This window comes from Brachyhypopomus gauderio, chromosome 1 (genome assembly GCF_052324685.1).
Source record: "Brachyhypopomus gauderio isolate BG-103 chromosome 1, BGAUD_0.2, whole genome shotgun sequence".
Taxonomy (NCBI): domain Eukaryota; kingdom Metazoa; phylum Chordata; class Actinopteri; order Gymnotiformes; family Hypopomidae; genus Brachyhypopomus; species Brachyhypopomus gauderio.
In genome coordinates this window covers 27,577,118-27,599,809 of record NC_135211.1, presented here as the reverse complement: position 1 = coordinate 27,599,809, position 22,692 = coordinate 27,577,118, and the positions used below count along the sequence as shown (strand labels likewise).

Sequence of the window (22,692 nt, the reverse complement as noted above, 5' to 3'; positions counted from 1 at the left end):
ACTGCACTTTTTTGCAACTATAAAAGTGTTATTTGAAATTTAGTGGTTATTTTTGTTCTGCAATACCTGTTCAAGGTAAGATCCAGTCTAAACGTGAAGCATATGGTAGGCTAAATGAAAGAACACTGCGACTGCACATTTGTCCTAATTCAGAGTGAATATGGTAGACCTATATGAACATTTTGAAACAAACGGATTTATAACTGTTTTACATAATGTATCTTCTTTTCAAATCAGTTGCCTACTCGAAGGGTCGCCGTTCATTTAGTGCAGCAGTAAAATAAATCACTCAACTTGCGCCACAAACTACATCGCTATTGTAAAAGGCCCTTTAATCGCACCGAATACGGAAGCAATAATCGCAACTAATTTGTGGCGACCCAGGTTACATTACACGCTCACTTTCCACGATGCCCCGTCCTGATGCTTTAGCGGAATGCCTGCCTCTCCCAACGCTGCGAGCCGGCCGACCAGTTACACTGGGGAAGCTCAAAGCTCTGCTCTCCATCCGCCATTTTCAGCAGATGGGAAGCAGGTAAAGCAAAAGTATCCAGTGCCGGTCAGAACTACAGGTAAGTGTGGGGGGGGAAACGTGCACACGTTATTATTTCAGCCAACTCTTTGGGCCACTTCACTGAATGCCTATGAAAACACCTTGCTTGGACGAGAGTTGCGTTGCTTTGCGCACTCCTGAGAGGGAGATATGAGGATAACAATAAAACCTGCTTGTCCTGCCAGCTTGCAAAGCGATTTGGGCGTCCTGTGAAACCATTTCACAACTTTTCTTGATAACATTTGCCACAGATTGAACTTGTAAGCGTTCGAAGAACATTTTCTGTGAAATCAGCGTGTTTTTTTTTAAGTCGGGACACACAACCACAACCTTGAACCGCTGTCCACGGACAAAACTGATACTGAAGCATATTGACGGATTACCACAATGTGGAGATAAACATGACATTTTGAGAACAAAAAACACATTCATGTTTTTGAACTCACGCCGCGTCTGGAATCTGTGAGCTAAAATGATTTGATCTGTTTTATTTTGGAGGTTAATAACAGTAATGTTGGAGCATATTTTTGTCTCAATTCCTAAATTGTCATGCCACATGATCTAATAGTATTTAATTAGTAAACTCCGTAGTGAAGCGTTGAGGCGGTTTGAAAGCGGGACTCATTGCTGCTTTGTTTGTCACGCGCCCACCGATATTCACACACCTCGCCATAATGAAACGGCTTATTTTAATTCCGTTATGTTTGTTGCAGCCTCCTCTTAACATCACGGATGCTTTTTCATTTAGATTCCTAGATGCAGTATAATAAATTAGTCGCACTGAAACGGAAAGTTCTGGATGGTTCATGAATGAAATGAGTGATGACGGTAACGCGGGTCCGGGATGCTGTGTTTAATAGGGATTGATTACTGCTCCTTCTGTTTTAATGAAGCCGCTAATGAAGGTGTACTTAAGAGGCCGTGTTTATTGATCAAGAACGGGACAAGGAACCCCCAAAGAGGACTTGCTGCTAGAACTAATGTCAAGATCAGTCTTGGCTCAATGCTTCTTAAATACACACAGAGCACACAAAAAGAGATTTTGGCTTTGGGTACATTTATTACTTTTAAAAGTGGGGAAAAACAATCATGTTAGCAATTTATTGAAGGCGCTTCACTTGGGGGCATTAGAATCACGCCGGTAGTGTCCATTGTGGTTATATTGGACCTCGTATCTCCTGTTTAATCATTTGTAAAAACGCAGCATAGTAAATGGTGTTATAATAGCTTTGAGTTGATTTTATAGTTTCATTAGTGTGTGTGTGACCGAGGGAGAGGAGCATCTTTGACCTCCAGACGTAACAATAACATAAGACATTAGAGGGTGTCACGATTTTTCTCTTTCTCTTATCAGCAGCTGTGCCGTTAACTGACAGCACTCCTACGTGAACATGTCTCTTAATCTGCAACGGACTAAAAAGGTGATCATCCGGGTCTCCCATAGTTTATAAAGTCATTGCGATTAGTGATGTAATACAGACGGTGTCTCTGCAGGTGAGCAGCCTGTGCACAGCTATTACAATATAACCTGGGTAGGATCTGAATCACTGACCTTTGTGGCACCCTTATTGGCCTCAGCTAGGAAGAAGTTAAAGGGATCAATATAATGCAGGTGCGTTTTACCTAATGGGTGGAAATGGTACCGCTCCACTTGTGAAGTGTGAAACAGAATTTTTGCCTGTTGGCTGTAATGTGAGGGATAATTGTTTATATCTGTTTGAGTTGATTGGAACAGGGTTATTGTCCGAGTGAACAGGTGGATTTATATTAGTACCTGGTGTGATGCTGGATCATGGAAGGTGTGTGATGACTAATACCCATGGAAATGGCTGCAGTGACTTGAATAGTTTCTGCAGTAATGCTCAGTATGTGCTGTCTGTCTGGTCACACACCACTCTGAGTTGTATGATCTGTAGTTTAGGTGGCTACCTTGCACCAACCTTGTCAATGCTATCCAGTGATGACACTTTTGTCTTTCTCTGTGGGTGTGTCTTCTGTTCCCATAAGCCTCCAGGTTACCTGAGGAATCCATTGAGAATCCCTTTGTGAAATGTTGAAGGATTATCAAACACAGCTTGTGTCCATGTCTGTCTTAATACAAAAAAAAAGCAAAAAAACCCAGTTTCTTATAGTCATATCGGCAACGTGTGTTCTCTCCAGAGAGAAAAAATAGCTGAGGGATCTGTTGATCTGTTTGTGAAACATGTCTGTCTGGTCCTGCAGAGACTGAGAGACTCGTCTCCTGCCTGGTGTGGTGCTGCTGATTATCATTAACTACAGTTATTTCACATTTGGACAGATCGTATGTGACGTGCACAACCTGCAGAGCTGAGCTCAACAGAAGTCTTTTTGTACGTATTACACAACGTTCAAATTAATCAAATGTACCAAATCCTGGGGTAGCCACACCTTTCACAGCTGGCAGTAGATGTATTTAGTGTTACAGTATTATATATATGAATGTAACTCCCCCCCCCCCCCCACCCCCCCAGATGGTAATGGCTGTATGTGGAGGGGCTTATGAAACCTTGGATGACATTCCAGCCCATGTGTGGAGGGGGCTTCCAGGAAGCATGAGACTGGGGCCATCGGCTGTCAGTCCAAACCGTATAGGTGGGTCAGCTTTGGAAACGTTTACACCAGGGAGCAAGCAAAGCAAACAAAAAAACAAAACCCCACAGTCCACACAATGACCCTGGAAGTGTTTCTGTTCTGTTAGTTCCTGGTTCATCTCTCTTGTGTGTAAAGCTGAATGAGAATGTGTGAATGAGCCTGACCTCAGGGGTGTAGGCACTACCTTCCTTTGGACTTTTGCCAACTACTGCTGGCAATGTTAACTTGTGTTTCAGATATTGATCTTCACAGAAAGATCATTACAGAACCCTTTGTTTAATTGATATAACCTATAAATCTAGGTGTATTAACAGAAACACAGTCCTGTCATCACAGGCTAGCATGTGGTGACAGGGTATTGGGTCATGTGTGAGGGAAAAACGGGTCCCTAAAGAACTAAAACGGGCTCTTTTTTGTATGTGTTGTACTTTGCAGGGGTCTGGGCATCTAGACTTATTCCCAAAGGCAAGAGGTTTGGGCCTTTTGTAGGAGAGAGGAAGAAGAGGTCTCAAGTGACCAGCAATGTGTACATGTGGGAGGTAGGTGTAAAGAGTGCAAAGCACTGATGGAAGGCTTTAACTGTAACCTGGAAGGGAAACAGTGTGAGATCAAAGGACGTACCCCTGACGTAATAAAATATGATGTGATTTTTGTATATAACCTCCATTATATAAATGATGATTTCAGATTTTAAGTCTGATTTGGCATGTGCAGGAGTGTGCTAGTTGGAAAAAATGCTCACGCATCACTATTATTGACATGTTTGTTTTTGTTTTTTATTGTTTTCTCTTGGTGTAAAACACAATTTCTCAGCTTAATACTTGCGTTTGGCCTGTTCCAAAACGGACTTTCCTATTACCAGCCACCATCACCACAGAATACGACCTCCCTCCAGTAGTGTTGGAGAGAGATACAGTACTTAATCCACGGTTTTGTCCGATTGTCATAGTTTGGCTCACTGACCTTTTAATACATTCCATGTTGGTGTGGTTTTTAAATCTGGTTTCTTAATTTAGAACTTATCTGTACTATTGTGTACATATTGCAACTACAAATCTTCTGCCTTATAACCATTCAAAACAATGTGATTACCTTTTTAGGTGTATTTCCCAACCAGAGGGTGGATGTGTGTGGATGCCACTGACCCTTTGAAGGGGAATTGGTTGCGTTATGTCAACTGGGCACGCTCGTCTCAAGAACAGAACCTGTTTCCACTGGAAATCAACAGAGCTATTTACTACAAGGTGTTGAGGGTAGGAACGATTAATCAGATTATTTGTGAATTTTATGCATTATCATTTGATGACATTTTCTATAATAGAGATTATATTTAAGGGATATTGAAGTGCAAATATTCATTAAGTTTACACTCGTAGTCTGAAGTTGGATTTTTTAAATAATCCCCAATATGCATTTTAAAGTTAAATATAATTTCGTCATTGCAATTAATGAGTGTATAATTTTCAGACGTCTCAGTACAAAGTCATTTTCGTTAGCGAGACTGCTTTTGCAGCTAATATATAAGCTTTTAATAGTAAATGCTTGTCAGTACGTCAAGGCCTGTATAATATTTCCCTCCGCCACACAATAAACTTGACTGCGATTGGTCCGTCTCTAACCCTGCAGCCAATCGGGCCAGGCGAAGAATTGCTGGTATGGTACAATGGGGAAGACAACCCTGAGATAGCAGCTGCATTAGAGGAAGAAAGGACCAGCAACTTGAACAAGAAAAATTCACCGAGAGCAAAACGAGGTAAAGCACAGACTTCATAATTCAAAAATAACCTTCTGTACGACAGATGCGCAAACGGCGAAGTTAAACTGAGGGGAAAACATGGGCACGTCTATTACGGTTACAGTTGAGAAGTCTGCTAACGTCAATTAGCTAGGCTAGCAATGCTACCTAGGCTAGCTAGCTCAGCTAGCTCGGGTACCTGGCGATCTAGTCGCATAGCGACGGTGTTGACTGCGCGAGACGGACTCGCCGTGTGTCTAAATAACCGCCACGTCCCGTCCGTCCCGTCAGAGACGCGGGCGCGGTCAGTCCTGCTGGCTGACGGGGCGCAGCAGCCGCCCCCAGTCAGCACGGCTAGCTCGCCCAGCTACCTGTCAGAGCGGAGGATGACCTTTCGTCAGCACTTTTGGATAAGATACGGCTAGCTGTTTAGCTACATCAGTTAGTTCAGAATGTGCAAAAACCCCGCGTCGCGCCCTCGGGTTGGCCCTCTGGACCGGGCGGGCCGCTCGGTACTTCTCCTGGTCCGCTCTGATCAGAGTCTCCCCCCTCTCTCCCCTCTCCGCGGTGTGGTCGGGCAGGTCGCTTCGGCTCAAATTTACTTCGGGGGCTTTGAAATCCGCAGCTGACGCCGTGCCGAGAGCAGGCAACAGGTAGACTCGCTTCGTGTTACCTTTAAGGCGACACGGTCAAACGCCACACGCCGAGTACCGCGGCCGCGAACCGGCTGGCCGGGGAGGAACAGTCGCGTTCGGCCAAGTTTTTACAAAGTTGCGCGCACACTGCGGTACACGGCAGATGTGGTTTATGAACATGTGAGGGGGGAGAAGGACACCTAGCCGACATGTGTGCGAAACTACCGCCGAACAGTCGCTGCGTGGGCTGCGTTACATGCCCCCAGTAAGTAGTTCTCAAAGGGGAGGGGTGTTTGGAGTAACCCACACCAGCGTGTGCGGCTAGGCGGCTACCTGCTAATGTCACTGCCACAGTTCTCGCCTCACGGCCGCAGGACGCTCATTTAGGAACAAGGAGTGTTCGGGATTTCTGTAAAATGTGTTTTCTCTCCCTCCTCCATCCAGTCGCAACAAGCGTCAAAAACTCATCGTTTATGAGTCACTGCACATAACGTGCACATAAAACGCCACCGTCGGGCATGTGGTGTAAAGGTTGTTCTGTTGAAGTTGGCCAGGAAGCGAGCCCTAGGCCCGGGATGGCCCGCTCACAACACCACGGGGAGAGTCCCAACTGCCTGTGGGACTTCATGGCTTGTGTCGGAGAGATTTTGGAGCCATTTACTGTTGTTGGTTTTGGATGACATGAACTTGGCTTCAACCCGTGTTGAACTCTACAATAAAATTGGAGATAATTTAAATATTAAAAGTTTCTTGTCTGATGCATCATGTAATAGAACTTAATTAGCCTACATTAGAGTTAGAAGGGAGTTGAAATGAGATGAGAATGTATAACAGCTAAAGTACCTTAGACTCGTTTTATTTGGTAGTAAAATGGTTTAAAAAAAATAGCATGGCCTAAAGACAAGATTATAATCTTACTTCAAAATAGATAATCTGTAAGCAGCCAAGTGGATATTTAACGAGTGTAGTCAGATGACTGGCCTGGGAGCACGCGTCTCTGTTCTGAATCAGGCTTTGTATAGGATGCTGACAGATGACCTTGTCATAGCAGCACCAGCTGATAGCAACTGGCTCTGTTTCACATGTTTCATGAGTAAAATCCTTGAAGGAGGCATATGCATATATTAAAATGCCCTTGAGCTTTTTTTATTCTGTCTTTTTTTTAAATTTTATTATTATTTTCTTTTTACAAATGGATACGTATGGATAAACTTTGGAAGTTTGGTGTTTGGATTTTTTTTCTTATTTTTTTATGCCACTATAGGAAGGAAAGATCATATGTTTGTCTCTCACTACTGTAATGTCACTGCAGTCAGGCGGGTTTAGTTGCTTTGAGGATTAAAAAGAAAAACAGGTCATGGCATTCTTTTGTGATGTCTTGCAGGTGTGACTGTGGCAGTAGCATGTATCAGTATTCAGGCAGAGATCTGCTTTGTTTTACTCACTGTGGTAATTGGTTCAGATACAGAGCTAGAGGTTTTGCATGCCTCCGCTGAATGATTGCCTGGCCTCACTGTGCTTTCCATATCGAAAATGATTGTTCTTTATTGAAAATGATCCTAAGCGTTTCCTGTACAGCAAGAAAGAAGCTGTTGGACAAAGCTCGACGGGCTGGTTTGGGAAGATTACCCGGGCACAAGCCATCGAGTGCGGCTGAACCCATAGTCACAGAGATGTGTGACATTAAGGAAGGTTGGTTTACTTTTGGAGTCACTTTATTAAGATGATTTTATTTATTTATTTTTTAATTTTACAAACAAAAGCATTTAAAAACTGTTTTCAGGCACATAGTTATTGTCATTACAAAGGAACAGTAAAGATGTATTAATTATTGTTCTTCTGTTCTCTCTGTTTCATTCTGTAAGGAGTGAGCATAGAGGAAGAGAGACCCTCTGCATCTTCAGAGCCGGCCCAGGAGAAGCGCGTTTCCAACTCCTCCAACATAGAGAGCGAGGACTCCTCACTGGCTCCGACTGCAGAGAAGGAGCAGAATGGTTCAGAGGAGGCAGATCAGCTGCAGCTGCTCCGCCCACACGACAGCCCAGCGCCCCCTGCTGACGTGAAGCTCGAAAACAACAATGAACAGCCTGACCCACATTTGGCTTCTGACAGCCCTGTCAAGGAAAGCTCTGAGAGCACTTTGTGTGAAGGAGAGTCCTCTCTGGTGTTTCCTGAGTTAGATGCAGAGTGCGATCTCGATGACGATGTGCAGGGTGAAACTCACCCTTGTCAGCACTGTGAACGCCACTTCTCCACCAAACAAGGCTTGGAGCGCCACGCTCACATTCACTCTATGGCAAACCACCAGACCCACACCTTCAAATGCAGGTACTGCTCCAAGCCCTTTGGTTCTCAGGTAGGCAGGCGCAGGCACGAAAGACGTCACGAGAGTGGGAGTAAAGGTCTGAAAAGGTCAGGGTCGCTGGCTGGAACGGCGTTTCTTCTCGGTCCCACTGGGCTCAACAACTCTCCTACCTCTGATTGTGTGAGCTCACCATGTCCCACAGTTATTAGCTCACAGAACGGCCCCCCTCAGCCGGGCTCAGATGCGTCTAAAGATACGGGGGCAGAGTCCGACCCGCCTTTCGTTTCAGACGAGAACGGGGAGTCTAAAGAACTGCACCCTTGTAAATACTGCAACAAGACCTTCGGCACCCACACCAACATGCGCAGGCACCAGCGCAGAATTCATGAACGCCACCTCATGCCGAAAGGCGTTCGGAGGAAAGGAATTCTCCTGCAGGATGGATCGACCCAGCAGCTGGACCAAGGCCATGCTGTAGCACTTGGGCCTAGGTCCCCAAATTCCAGCCCGCCACCTACCTACGTACCCAGTGTAGACACCGAGGATGAGGGGGAACGAGAGGAAGGCATGGTCGACATCTCCAAGAACATCTCTGAGAACCTCAGCCTTTACATTGATGGGAAGATCCTGTCCACAAGCTCAGACAGCGGTTGTGAAGTAATAGAGGTCGACTCGAATGCTGCCGCGCTGTTTGGTCTTGATGCAGTCATCTTGAATTCTAACCAAATAAATCAGGTTCTTAAAGTTGAAACACGGCCTGGTCCCATGAAGGAGCTTTCCATCTCTGCTCAGTCAACTTCTAAAAGGAGAACTTCAACCCCTCCACTTCTTCCTGATGTGAAAATGGAATCTGAAACCGTGTCATCTGCTGCATCTTCTGCTTCTTCACAGTCACCTTTATTGGTTAGCAATGTCTTCCCCCAGTCCGCAGAGACGTTAGCCTTTCAGAAAGAGAAAACGATTTATCTTTCCCCTAAATTGAAGCAGCTTTTGCAGGCCCAGGACAGTCAAAAATCTTCACTGGCTGTAATAGCAGATAGCCGTAGACTGACTACACCACTTTCCATAACATCCTTGCCTGCTGCTCAAGGGAGATTTAAAAGGAGGACTGGCTCTCCTCCCACGCCCACACAGAGCAGCTCTTCTGAGAACTCCAACCCTGAAACGGGGGATTCACAACCCCTCAAGGTGCCAAAGGTTGAAAGCCATAGCACGAATCAGTCCTGGACCATATCCAGCAAAGATCAGAGGGACTCCAGAAGTCCCCCTGGAAAGGAGTGGCCGGCCTCAATAAGTGGAGGCAATTCCTGCAACGAGCAACCTCTTGATCTCTCCAGCGCCGTTGCTAAAAAAGACGGTGACGTAAGTAAAGGGCCCGGAGAGTCTGTGCTGGATTTAAGTGTTCATCGAAAAAATGCAGGTGACCCTGAGACGAAAGCAAGCATGTCTGTGCAGACACACGTCAAGAGAAAGAAACCCAATACCAGCATGCTGGAAAAAGTCTTGATGAACGAATACGCAGGCTTGGGTTCCTCTGCCGAGGAGGGCTGTCCGAGCCTCGGAAGCCCAGACACACACTTGTCTCCGGGCAGCGTCACGAGTGTCTCCCCCTCTAGTCCGTGTTCTAATTCAGAACTGCCATGCGAATCTGCTTCTCCACCTTCCCTGACTCCTGTGATTATGAATCCTTTCTCCCCATCCACCTCCAGCCAGGCCTCATCTACACCTCCACCCCCTGTTTTGCCATCTGTCCCATCACCTCCACCCCTTGCTCCATCTTCTGACTGTTCTTTTCCTAAATTGTCTCCCAAACCCGTTGACCATGTGATGGACACAGCTCCTGGGTCCCCTGTCATAACTGAAACATGCAACGATGCTTTATCTTTGAATGATGATGACTTGGACCAAACTGCTGAACAGGTACACCCTACAACTGATGCACTGCCTTCGAGTCCTCAGGATGTAAAAATACATTGTAAAGCAGGTTCCATTTCAGAATCCGAAAATGAAACACTACTTAAGGGCTCAACCTTTGATTCTAAGTTTAATTTGTTAAAAAATGCAAATAATGCAGTTTCTTCCTTTGAAAGGAATATTGACTCCAGCACCAGCCATAGTACTTCGTTTGACGGAAGTTTGCCTCAAAACCTCAATGTTAAAACTGAGGTGGAACAAAAACCACAGTCCTCTCAGTCTCCAGAACATCGGCATCCTGATGCAGAAACACACACTCCCTTTAATTTAGTGCTAGATTCTCAGACCTCTTATATAGGGCTATTAGCTGGTAAGGGCACAGGTGTTGATGAACCTGTAAAAGTTAAATCGACAGCTGAAGTTCTGCCTAGCGCCAACGGCATGTCCTCATCGGCCTTACTCGGAGCTCCAACAGAGACTCCTGATGTGACGGACACATCAGAGCAGGACACCTTCACAAAAAGCTTTGTGTGTAATGTTTGCAAGGAGCCTTTTAACTCTATTAAGGAACTTAGCAGTCATATTGTAGATCACGCTGCCGAACGGCCTTTCAAGTGTGAGTTCTGCGTGCAGTTATTTGGAAATGCAGTAGCCCTGTTGGAGCACCGCTCCTCTCTCCACGATGTCGGGAGAATTCACGTGTGCTCTGTCTGTTCCAAAGAGTTTGCTTTCCTTTGCAACCTCCAGCAGCACCAGAGCGACCTGCACCCTGGCCAGAACTGCACTCACACCATTGTTGAAAATGGCAAACTCAGGCCTCAGAATTACACGGATCCCACTCAGGCAGATATGGAGAAGATTTCCACACATCCAGCTCCTGACACAACTGTAGACCAGGACTCCCTGGATTATTGTGGAGTTGGCGATACCAGTGACGTTAAAACGGAAGCCGTTGATGATGTCACCGGACAAGAGGACTCCACGGAGGAGCTGTACACTACAATAAAGATTATGGCTGCCGAGGCAGGAAAGCCCAAAGGTCCAGATGTGCGCCTTGGCATCAATCAGCACTACCCCAGCTTCAAGCCTCCCCCTTTCCCTTACCATAACCGAACACCTGCTGGAGAAGTGGCCTCCGCAACTAACTTCACCACTCACAACATCCCCCAGACGTTCAGCACAGCTATCAGGTGCACCAAGTGTGGCAACAGCTTTGATAACATGCCAGAGCTCCATAAGCACATTCTGGCTTGTGCCAACGCAAGTGATAAGAGACGGTACACTCCCAAGAAGAATCCCATCCCTCTCAGGCAGATAGGCAAGCAACCGTTGAATGGTGTCATGCGGCGCACGCTGGCACCAGCCACTACCACAGGACAGAACGTCTTCCGTAGGATAGGCCAACCCAAGAGGCTCAGCTTCAACCCGGAGATGCCGTCCAAGATTAAAATGACTGCCCTGAATAGGAAGAAAAACCAGCTTGTTCAGAAGGCGATATCCCAGAAGAACAAGGCTGCTACTTCGGTCAGGAAAACCCCAACCCAGGTCAAGAATGAAGTGCCAGATGTCCACATATGTCCTCACTGCAGTCGAGAATTTACATACCCTGCCAGCCTCACAAAGCACATTGCATGCAGCTGTCCTCAGAAACCCGTGGATAAGAAAAATAAAGGGGCACCAACACCTCAGGACAAAAACATGAATCTCCGTAGTCGAAACACAGACTCTGAAATCAAACAGGAAGCTGGAATGGGCCCGTCCGCAAGGCCGCTGGGGAAAACGAGGGCCCGGAGCTCCGAGCCGCTAGAAAGTAACGTGGCGGTGAGCCGGGGTAAAACGGGGGTCTCCCAGGTGCGCAGCAAGAGGCCGGCGACCGGCCCAGACAGCACGGCCCACAAAAGCAAAAAAGGCAGAAAGAGCAGTCGGCAAACCCCGGCCCCCTCGACGCCTGCCCTCACAGACGAGCCTTTGGCCCAGCCTTCTCCAAAAGCTCCACGCGCCGGTAAAGAAGCAGCTCCCAAGAAGGAGGTGGATGTGAAGTCGCAGGGGCAGTCCAAGAAAGAGGAGCGCTTTTCCCTGAGGGTGCGGGAGAGAGTGGGTGGCCCAGTAACCCGTAGCCTCCAAATGGCTGGTTCCTTGGGGTCTGGTGGGACAGAAGAACCTGCCAACAGTGATGCTGGACTTGGGGAGTACACGGTAGGACATCATACCCAGTAGGTACAATGGTGCACATGCAATCTAATGCATGCAGTTTAACCTTTTGTGTGCACTGTGTTGCTTTCTGCTTGCAGGAATCGCTGTTGAAGCAAACCAGGTAAAGCTCACTGGAAGTGGTTGCTGGAGACCTGGTGAACTTCAAGTTAAATTGAAATAGTTGGACTGGTTAATATAAATATAGTAAGAGATCAGGAGTCTTCTCCTCGTATGCTTCATTTTGGCTGACAGAAGCAAGTTCTTAATGCACTTTTGGAAATGAGCGTTGGTTGGATATGCGACCCTCCCCAACAAAAAGAAAAAAGGGGAGAACAAGGACTAGATCATGATGCCTGTAAATGTACATTAAAAGTAATATTACTTGAGTTATGAATAAAGGCCCTGCAGTTCCGTTAAGAATGATGGCCGATTGTATTGCAAAAAGGCAATCATTTATCAGTTGTTACGGCAACCTTTTTCTTTCTTTTTTTTTATTGGCCTTTGTGTTCTGTGAATTTTTTTTTTTTTATTCAAGTCTCTTACTGCATGTGCTATGAATACAGTATGGCTAGACTGACCCTTTTGTGTCAATATTCTTGTTTTGTCCGGCCCCTCTTTCTGATGCAAATGAGGGGGGTGGGGCACATTGATATTTAATGCTCCGTATGGAATGCAATATTTGTTCAAATGAAGCTCTCTCATTCACAGGTTTGTGTTGTGGGTTTTATTTTCTTTTCAACACAGTAATGGAATGAGCTGTTTGATACAGTCATAATGAGTGGGCAATAATGGTGTTCTGTATGAATGTGATATTCTGTCCCTGCCTGACCCAGCCAACCCTTAAGCTGTCTGTGCTTCTCAGTACTTTTTATAATCCATAGTATTTACAGCAGGACTGCTGACCATTAAACACTAAATATACGAGTGTGTGAAAACACTGAGCAGTCCTCTGATGTCCTTCTAATATGTGAGGACATTAAAGTAGTGCCATGACAACTCAAATTATGTAACTTCTGCCTGACTCATTCTGACCATTTTCCCTATGTTATCTGAAAATCACAGTTTAAGCTAATTTTGCTTTTTAACAAATCTGTGAGTGGTTTTGATTGCAAAAACAGGGTTTCTGTTCTGTTTTGACATAAAGCTTTTGTAAATGCATTATTTTATTCTACCATTTATACTTGTGCAGCCATGATGGTTTTGATTTTATTTTCTTTTTGTTTTTTTTTTATATAAAGGGTAGATTGTGCTATAATGATAAAACCAGTGCAGATATTTTTTTGTTTTTGAAATCTGAAGACAAATTCCACTGCATAGGAGGAGGGTTGGGTCTATATTTACATATTTTGGGGTATGTTTATGCATTTACTCATATTTACATGTGCCTGTCCCACAATAGGAATGGGCATGGCTATTCAAATATTCAAACTGATCTTGGTATTTAGTTCTTTATCTGCTCGTGGGTATTAAAGTCATGAATTAACATGACCTGTACATATTTTATATGTACATATGTAAATTTGTCACCAAATAAAATGGTTAAAAGTAGCAAATTATGTTTTAAGATGTATCTTTTTCTGTGTTTGTAATATATAAGGCAGTATTATATTGTCCTTCCTGGTTATGACTGTGGTGTTACACAAGTCCATACAGTTCAATAAAATTCCCCCTTTGGTTCTCTCTAAGTACTTTACATAGCACTAGTTATTAAAGAAAAAAAAATTAAAATTACAAAAGCAGTTCAGGAGAAGTCCTTGTACTTGTGTCCATAGGGCACAGGTGTTTGTTTTTACATGTATTTATATCTTGTGAGAAAATATGAAGGTTTTTATATGCTATTCGCAATCTTGGCTTTGTACCACAGCAGAATTTACCCTTTGTATTTGACTATGCGGGACTAACGGGAGGGGAGAGTGTGGTAAGATGAGCTGTTTTTTACTCAAGTCGACCTATAGCCAAGGGAATATGAGAGGAATAGTCCTACAGCGTACAGCACCAGTTCAGAATGTGTGCCATCGATTGAAATCCTAGCAGTGTAACCAACACAGATACCAAAATATGGGGTCCCCAAATATGTGACTCAACGTGCCCCATGTTGGGTAGGTGTGTGTGTGTGTGTGTGTGTGTGTGTGTGTAGGGAGGGGTGGGGGAGGTAATCCATCTGATAGACGAGAGAAAATGGTTAATTAAATTTTGAAGTATTATTTGTAATTAAAAGCTCCACTGTACTGATTGTGTTGGTGTTCATGAAAAAATATAAAATAATTTGAATACAGTTCTGAAAGATGTATTGGTAAATCTTTAGGATGAAGAAATGTCTGTTAATTGAATGACATTTTTATTATTTTACATTATTTTTCACTGTATGTTTGATAAAGCATGTAACATCTTTAGCCCAAATTTGTAACAGAGATTAGGCCTACTTTGTTATGACTGCAATCGGTCATAGAAAAATATAGAAATGGTTCAACATTCCCTGTGTGTAGGTTGCAGGGGGAAAAATTAGGTGTTGCTCCCCAGGGACGTGTAAATGTCAGGGAAGTGATGTTTAAGCTTTTGGCAAATATGGAGCCGTATTGAGGCCAAATTTCAAATGAATTCGTAGTAAAATGCGCAGTAAAACTCTTGTATTTGGTTTCATTTCAACCCCAGGAAAAAAATGTGAACCATCTCGATTTGGTCATTTCGTTTCCTGGAATAACAAGCAAAGATAAACGCTTCTCCCGCTTGCATGCAAATGTTGCGTCGTAAGTTAAGTGTGGGAGGGTCAGTGGATGCACGTTTTATGAATATGCAATCTAATGTAACGTTTGTTTGGTTGTAAGTCAATTAGCGTTAGCTATGACGCCAAGGGCGACGCCAATTAATGTGTAATTCCTATATTAGGATGTTAGTGAGCAGTATACAGAAAATTGAGGTTATTCCATGGACTTTGCAGTGTTCATGTATGAAGACAAATTAAATACTTCCTGGAAAATAAAACAATTTGAGGAAGGATGAAGAATCAAATAAAGGTGGAATTTCCTTGGCAGTCCACACATGTGACTTGTTTCTACCAGGCATGAATGAGTCAAAGGTGAGATGTCCGTAAATGCGTTTGGACACCATGTAATATGTGACGGTGGTTCTTTCCCTTTTGAATCCTCGGCTGCAGATTGAAGCGCAGTTTGACGAGAAGGATCCTCCCATCAGCCACGCAGCAGTCAACGCGAAGCTGACGGATAACTGCTCGTTACTTTATGTGAGAGTAACTTTAGGTGGCCTACGTGAGAGTGTTGAGTGTACATTAGGCTAAATTAGAAAAAATTTAACTGCTAGGATATCCGTTAGCTAGATAATACATGTAAGCTTAACTGCCCACAGTAATGCTGATATGGTCCCGTGCCAGGAGACCGCAAAAATGTAAATCCTCTCCTGAAATTAGGACTAAATGAATTGAGGACTAAATGAAAAATAAGGACCTCAAACGTACCTTAGCCTACAGGGACGCATCACGTGAAGCTTATCTGCAGTCCACAAGGTAGCAAAGCAGCTAGGCAGGTTACATGAAATATTTAGGTCAAAGCTGTTGGTTTTCTATTAACAAAACACATGTTAGCTAACTAATGCCATTTTGATCGTGTGTATTTCTGCAAGTGCATCAAATGTACAGCTAAAGCAGCTAATGTAACAGGTTATGCTACCCAACGAACAACGACGTTTTAGCTAGCATGCTAACGCCATCTATTTAGCATAATGTGGCGGGCATTTAACGTTATGTATTTGCTTTCATTAGTTTCCTCTTTCTAACGAATGTAACTAACTGAAATAAACTTCCACCTTTACAGAAGAGAATCCAGAATATTAGGGCATCAGGAATTCAGAGCTAATATAATCGAGTGGTTAATTCCGTGATGAAATTGTTTCATTCTTTTTGCAGTATTCATACTGCAAAAACGATGACCACTGTATTTCTCTAGGCGCATGTAGTCCAAACGTGTTTGCCAGGCATGGAATCATGCAAGTATTATTCTGATTTAGATGTCACCTGCAGTGTGGGCTCATAATGTACTTTTTTTTTCTTTATCACATAAGAGTTTAAATGTTTTTATTTTTTCTCAGGATCTACACACATTCTCCACCCAGTTTGGTTGAAAAGGGGTACCTGTGCCCAGTGGACCTATTGGGGCCCAAACGAAAACGTTTGGTAGACAACATCTGATACAATACAGTCACAAACAGACCTTGAATAGGCTTGTTTGTTAAAAAAAAACTGACACTTGTGTTTACAATTGGTGTTTGTTTACAATTTGAGTCTTTCACAATACATCAAACACTGTTGAACACTATAATCCCTAAAACCGAAGACCTTGGGATGGTGTAGGATATTTGCATGTAGGGGACAACGTAATTTGTTTCAACTGTTCAAAGTCAGGTGTTGAATGTACTGACAACACCTAGGTCTCTAAAGAGAAAGAGGGGTTTTGTCTAACGACCTGAGGCATCTGAGTCCTGATGATCCAACACTTCGGTGAGCACAGTGTATCCGCACTAGGGTTGCAACGGTATGAGATTTTCACGGTATGATAACCATCTCAGAATATACCGCGATATCACAGTTTGTTACATATATTATTAAGATACACTGACCCGTAAAGAAATTACAATGAACTATTTATTGTAGAAACCTGGAACTATTGTATAAAAAATGTCTCCTTTAAAAAAATAAGCTGTACACATGTTTATATAAATACTGCAAAATTAGAGAAACCTAAATCATGGATTTCAGTAGCCCTACAATTATTTAAGTTAAAATTTTATCTGATAAACTGAGCCTGGGTCAGATAAACAACTGTTGTAAACATCCGTTTTACTGTCAAGTTGGAATATAACCAGGTACTGCAGAAAGAGGATTTATTTCTGACCTGATGGACCACAATAGAGACCTGACCACAATAGAGATTTCTATTTTAAGGCTTTCACACTAGTCTGGTTTTAACATATGAAAAACAGGCACATCAGAATTTGAAAATGAACACATGCAAATTAATGGCGTCTTTCACATCCAGTGAAAGCAAAGACCTTAAAAAGCTATTTTTATACTTTCGCGAGTGACCGTAGCACGTGCGAACCTGCGCAAACGGCGGAAGCGTTTATACTTGCCGCGTCACATTATTTGCAGTGTTGTCCGAAACGATGTGGTAGTATAAAGAAACACCCATCAAAAACAGGGGAAGGAACATTTACCTGATGAATTTTAATGTTGCTTTGTATTTCAATTTTGAAAAGTGCTGGAATTTAGGCTTCGTTTCACAACAAATATCTGTCTGACTGAACAGTTCTCTTGTATCACGTTAACAAATACGAGCCTCTTGTAATTCCAGGGCGAAACATGAGAGAACGTGAAGACGTTAAGATTGGGCATTTTGAAAATAAACAATCATTAAATAATGTAATAAAAAAGTGAATTATTTAGAATCCTTTCGAGTATATGTATAAATATTTAACTTAAGTTTTCCGTGCTGGGAAATATTGAAATGGACCTTGAAAGTGATGCACAAGTGCTTGAATTCCACCTTGTAAAGGTGTATGAACCCTGCAAACATGACTTTGTTCTTTGCGCTAAGGCGCGGCACGCGCAAAGTTACAAAATTCGAGAGTTGCACGACCTCACGAATCGACAGCATGCGAGGTGGAGCCACCGCGATTACGTCATTTTCACCACTGATTTTAGTTTAGCCTTTTTTTAGTCTGATACACTTTTTGCCATTCTCATCGTTGTGTGCTGAGTAGCTGAACGAGCGGAGTTGTGCATGTGCGGATGAGTTTCTCCGCTGGCTTGTCTTTTTCCGGTAATAAGCAAACGCACACGGTATGATAACCGTGCACTTTAATATCGTGGTATACCGTGAAACCAGTTACCGCTGCAACCCTAATCTGCACTAGTTTACACCAACATGGTCAGTCGATTTGAGTCTTGCATTGTCCTGTCAGGTGTGTTCTGAGTCGACATGCATGGATGTTCTCACACAGACCCTGTGGTCCTGGCTGAGATAATGGGGCGGCACCGTGGTGCAGCTAGGTATATTTGGAGCCGGGACATCTATCTCCCCTGATTTGCAGCTTTCCAGTGGATCACTGTGATATTTCTAGAGGGCTGGGGAGTTCATTCCCAGTTCAGCTCCAAGTAGCTCTTAAGCCATATGAACACATGCTGGTTTACTTATTTATTATCTGTCCTTTTTATTTACAACCTTAGTGAATTTGTGCTAGTCTAGAGTTTCACTTAATTTCTGATTATTGGTACAGTGCACAAGGTGCATTGGCCTGCAGTACTGTCATGTCGCCACAATGATTGTGTTTCCTTACCTTTAACACAGCTGGTTTTGCTCACAGGTTTAATGGGCTGCCGGTTTGAACCAAGCATACTGAAATAAAGAAGAGATGGCCGGACTGCAGTGCTCTGCAGCTGCTCCCCCGGGGCAGGAAAACCCTTCTGTAAACCCTTCATAGATGCCCTTGGGAATGATCAGCAAATTAGTACCTACAGTAACTCACCCAGGCCTGACCCCTGACCCCAAAAGCGCTCGTTGCGTCTGTCCTAGTCGGCTTCTCTCTGGCTCCACGGCGATGTTTCTGATGCTCCGGTGCAGTTAAACAAAAGCTCATTACATCGATCCTCCCCGTACTGATAAGGTTCCCTGTCTGTTGCTGCTTGAACACACTCTCTGCCTGTCGCCCTGATTTGTTTGCTGTTAACATTATGGCTTCACAGCTTGTAAGAGTGATTAGATCAGCATTTTGATTTACTTGGGCCTTATTCGTGTTTAGATTACACTTGGTGTTAATTGCCATTTCGGAGAGACTCCAAATCAGGTATAAACACTTTATGGTGTTTATACCAGAGTGCTTTAGTAAGAAATAGCTTACTGTTCTTATAGAAGATTTAGTTACATTTTGGCTACGCAATATTGCATTGACAGTGCAGGCAATTCCAGCAGTGTGAAGAATGGAAGGACAAATGTATAAAACTGGCAGACTGACTAAAGTGTGTTTGTTTTTTATGATGTCATGTAGTGATAAAAAATGATGATACTGTTGATGTGCACAGTGTGCATACTGGGCCAGAAGGCTTATAAACCACGCAGATGTTGATCTGAAAGGCCGCGGTTGCAGACGGATTGTGCTGCATGCAGTTATGGTTATTAATGTGAGACACAAGATCCCATCGTGTGTAGACGTCTCCCTTGTAGCTGGGTTAACGCTCTTTTAGCCGAGTTCCTGAAATCCCACGCTGCACATCAAGTTGGAATTCATGTCAAAGAAAATGAGACACAAACTCCCTGGGTATTCTGAGTGGGTTTTTGCCACAGTTAGTATCATTTAACTTGAGTATCAGCTTTATAGTCTGGTATTTTTCTTGAAATTGATTAAATTCCTGATTGTGTTTTTGTTGTGATGATATCCTCGAGCCATTATCATTAGCGTCTACATCAAAGGAATAATGAACGATCTTTTGGACCCACTGAGACCTCCATCAATGCATAGCAGCCTTTGTGCAATGCTGGCCAATGGAGATTTCTCTCTCTCTCTCTCTCTCTCTCTCTCTCTCTCTCTCTCTCTCCTGTTATACCCCAAATCTTCCTTTAGAGTCTTGTCTTCCTCAGCTTGAGTTTGTTGTGTTTCTGTCACTTTTCAGCCTCAGTAATCTCAACATCTCCTCTCTGGTGGCCATTAAAGTAGATTAAGTAAGTTCTTTTTGATCCTTGTGATCAATTTAATTAATGTCACATGGAGTTAAATAAATGATGTGGTGTGAAAAATAAATTGTATACATAAAAAGTAGATGTAGATTGAGAGAGGAACAGATGTAGTGTTGACATGTGCTGTATTTTGTTTTTAGAACAGTGTATTGATCATGTCCGGCAAAGTGTTAGTTCATGTGAGACGGCCACTAATTCGCTACGTGACAAATTGTGTTCTTCTCCAAAACGTGTGCACCCAGCAGCATTTGCGTGGCCACAGGGCCCCGGGTGCCTTGTTCTGCGTGCTGTGGAGCCGTCGTAGGAACTGACATGTGCCTCCTACGCCTCTTTTCAGAAGGAAGTGTGTAAAGTCACTTTGTGTGAACTGTGTCCTAGACCTGCGGTGTTTATGTGAGTGAGGTATGAGCAGCACTGGTCTGCCTCTCTCGCCAGACACAGCCTGCTTTACAGAAACTGTCACAGTCTCTCCTATGGACATCCAGCAAAACTCCCTCACTATGAATTAATGAATCCAGCACTGCTCTCAAACCCCAGTCTGCTGTGTCTCTGCTGCCAGGACAGAAGATCCCTGCAATGCTTTGGACCATCCGGGCAACATTCAAATACAAAATTGAATATTGACTTTGGGAGTGGTTGGGGTGGGGGGTGGGGGTGTAGCAGTCTGCTCTTTATGCAGAGGGGGGGGTTGTGGGTCGTGTTTATTCCTCCCCCATGCCGTGGCCCTGTTGTTTATGGAGTCTGGGGGGGCAGCGGTGGGCTTTATGGTGCCCCTGGGCTGTGTGTGTGAACGGGAGGCGTGCAGTGCCAGGCCCTGCCTGTCAGTGTGAAATATCACCACATTTAATCCCGACTGTCGTGCAAGGTGCCGCGTTCCTATTAATAAGAACACAATCCCGTGGACCTCAGCTCAGCAATAAATTAGCTGGAACGCAGAAGCATGGCCAGAATTTGCTCACGTATGCACAACATGTACATGCAAACTAACGCCTTACTCATTTTTGATAATCTTGTAACTCGCATCTTGGGTGACACCGCAGTGAAGGGCTGCAAGAAGTCATGGCTTCATCTGTAGTGCGTTTCTGTTTGGATATAATGTGATGCCCCAGTCTCGGAGTTGCATGGTGAGTCACTGTCCACGCATTAGCCTATTTGTCACTGTACAATGGTAACGCGTTGTTCATATGCCTCCAGGAATCTTTTTTGCTTTTGCTCCGAATAGCTTCAGGGGTCACAGAAATGTTGGTGTCGAGATGCTCGTTATCCCACAGCTCCACAGTAGGGGTGGAGGGATGGGGCGTAGAAACAACCATGTGGATTGCAGCACAGGAATCTCTTTATCTGAATAGGGGAGAAGGTTCCTCGTTGAACGGGAGGAGTGGTTCTCGCCGCGGCAGATGACAGCCTGCTCTCGACAGATCTCCTCGCTTCGTGTTCAAAGAGAATTTGATTCGAGCGAACTCTCAGCTACAGAGAGGGGAATTAATTCCTGTGGGCTCTAGTTGCCTGACGCTCACTATCGCCTGACAGTTGAAACGCTGCTAAACTCGCTGCAAAACTCGCTGTATGTCACCGCTCCTGACTTGTCAAGACACTTCTGCTGATACGGAGGGTGAAAAAAAATCAAGTTGAATCACTGCTCTAACCTCGGAGTGATGATAGATGGCTGTCCTGGGCTGAACCAAAGCCACTTACCGCCTGCTTCAGAGACACCTTGTCCTCCTGCACCTCCATGTGAAGCCACCTTCAGGGAGCCTGACACATACAGCCGTCCCCAGCAGACAGGCGGATGTTCTGTGGACATTCACAGCTTCCCGAGTCATGCTGGAGAGGTCAATAGGCGTACAGCTGAGAAAGGATGCATCCTTTGGAAATTCTGACTAAAGAGGAAGTTGGTTGGTAACTGGATTTCTATCACGCCCACAGTCACCAGAGGCTTGTAGCAAAGCCTAGAGGCCTGCAGGAATAAAATAAACACCTCTTCATTTACCAGACAACCCTTAGTTTTAACAAGCACTGAATTATCAAACATTCCTTAATTTGCCAAGAACCACTTAATTCATCAAATGCTTCTCAATTTACCAAATGACTTTTCATTTACCAAAAGCACTTTAAATTGACCAGTTACCCCTTAATTTACAAAAAACAAAGTGCCCTGGAAGTGGGACCTTCACATGAGTTCTGCATCACCTAAAACATCAAAATATAGGTGAAAAGACACTGAATACTTTTGTCTGGTGTTATGTGACTGAATGAACGCCATGAAGTTGCTGTATGATTAGATCCATGTTCACATAACACCTCTCTTCATTATTTATAAGTGTAGAAATAAAATGGTTTAAAGTATATTGCATTTCACATATGCAATCTGAGTCCTTTCCTCTAAGAGCCTTTGGGTGAGTTTCAAAATTGGCATTTTTCCCCCCCCACCTCAGCCACTGCAGGGGAGAAATGGCAGAAGAGCTGGAGTTGCAAAAAAAAAATGTTTCCCTGCAGCGATCTTTCCTTTGAGATGGATCATGGAGTTGGTGAGAGAGGGAGGGAGTGAGAGGGGAGGGGGCTTAGTGCTTAACCACAGCAGGGGAAGGAGGGGAGAGGGGAAGGAGGGGAGAGGGGAAGGGAGGGGAGAGCCAGAGGAGAGAGGAGAGAGGAGGGCACACTCACCACATCAGAGCACAACAAACCGCTCAGCGGTGCACGAGCACGGAGACTCAGCCAGGGGGACGGGAGCCGCCTCTCTTACGCCGGCAGGACACCGCGCGCCACACCAGCACCTGCGTGGAGCTCACACATCCTCACGCAACCTCCCGCCCACTTCTGGGAGACTGGACGAGACTGCGGAGAGACGAGCCGGCCGCGAGACAGGATTGAGATGAGCTTCTGAAGAACAGCGGCTTTAACAGGCATGGCTCGTGCTCTCTCTATATCTCTCTCTTGCTCTCTGACAAACACACACACATTCTCACATCTGTTGTGGCACACACACACACATACCCTCGCTG

The 22,692-nt window shown here is 44.3% G+C and overlaps 2 protein-coding genes across 6 annotated transcripts in view; both read left to right on the top strand.

Moving 5' to 3' along the window:
- Window positions 1–455: 455 nt before the first annotated feature.
- On the top strand, window positions 456–13,501 carry prdm2b (PR domain containing 2, with ZNF domain b). 2 transcript variants are annotated; one of them, XM_077007353.1, is made up of 9 exons: window positions 456–572; window positions 2,777–2,904; window positions 3,046–3,166; window positions 3,602–3,705; window positions 4,267–4,419; window positions 4,793–4,919; window positions 7,115–7,228; window positions 7,402–11,951; window positions 12,047–13,501. In XM_077007353.1, the coding sequence occupies exons 3-9, from the start codon at window positions 3,046–3,048 to the stop codon at window positions 12,071–12,073; spliced, it is 5,196 nt and encodes a 1,731-aa protein (XP_076863468.1). In that variant the 5' UTR covers window positions 456–572; window positions 2,777–2,904; the 3' UTR covers window positions 12,074–13,501. The 2 variants fall into 2 exon arrangements, with proteins under 2 accessions (XP_076863468.1, XP_076863477.1); XM_077007362.1 differs by lacking the exons at window positions 456–572; window positions 2,777–2,904; window positions 3,046–3,166; window positions 3,602–3,705; window positions 4,267–4,419 and having other exon boundaries at window positions 4,837–4,919; window positions 7,101–7,228.
- An 8,864-nt stretch (window positions 13,502–22,365) lies between these two features.
- kaznb (kazrin, periplakin interacting protein b) overlaps window positions 22,366–22,692 on the top strand; it is a 134,154-nt gene continuing 133,827 nt past the window's right edge. For 2 of the 4 annotated variants that reach the window (XR_013131060.1, XM_077007339.1), the window contains exon 1: window positions 22,375–22,593. The gene's annotated coding sequence lies outside the window, so the exon portion shown is untranslated. Of the gene's footprint in view, window positions 22,594–22,692 lie in introns of all 4 variants that reach the window. The other 2 variants (XM_077007299.1, XM_077007329.1) reach the window with 2 other exon arrangements.

Coding starts and splice junctions, on each gene's coding strand:
- prdm2b (XM_077007353.1), top strand. CDS start 3,046: ATGGTAATGGCTGTATGTGGAGGGGCTTATGAAACCTTGGATGACATT. Junction 3,706..4,266: donor GCAATGTGTACATGTGGGAG/GTAGGTGTAAAG, acceptor TTACCTTTTTAG/GTGTATTTCCCAACCAGAGG. Junction 7,229..7,401: donor GATGTGTGACATTAAGGAAG/GTTGGTTTACTT, acceptor TCATTCTGTAAG/GAGTGAGCATAGAGGAAGAG.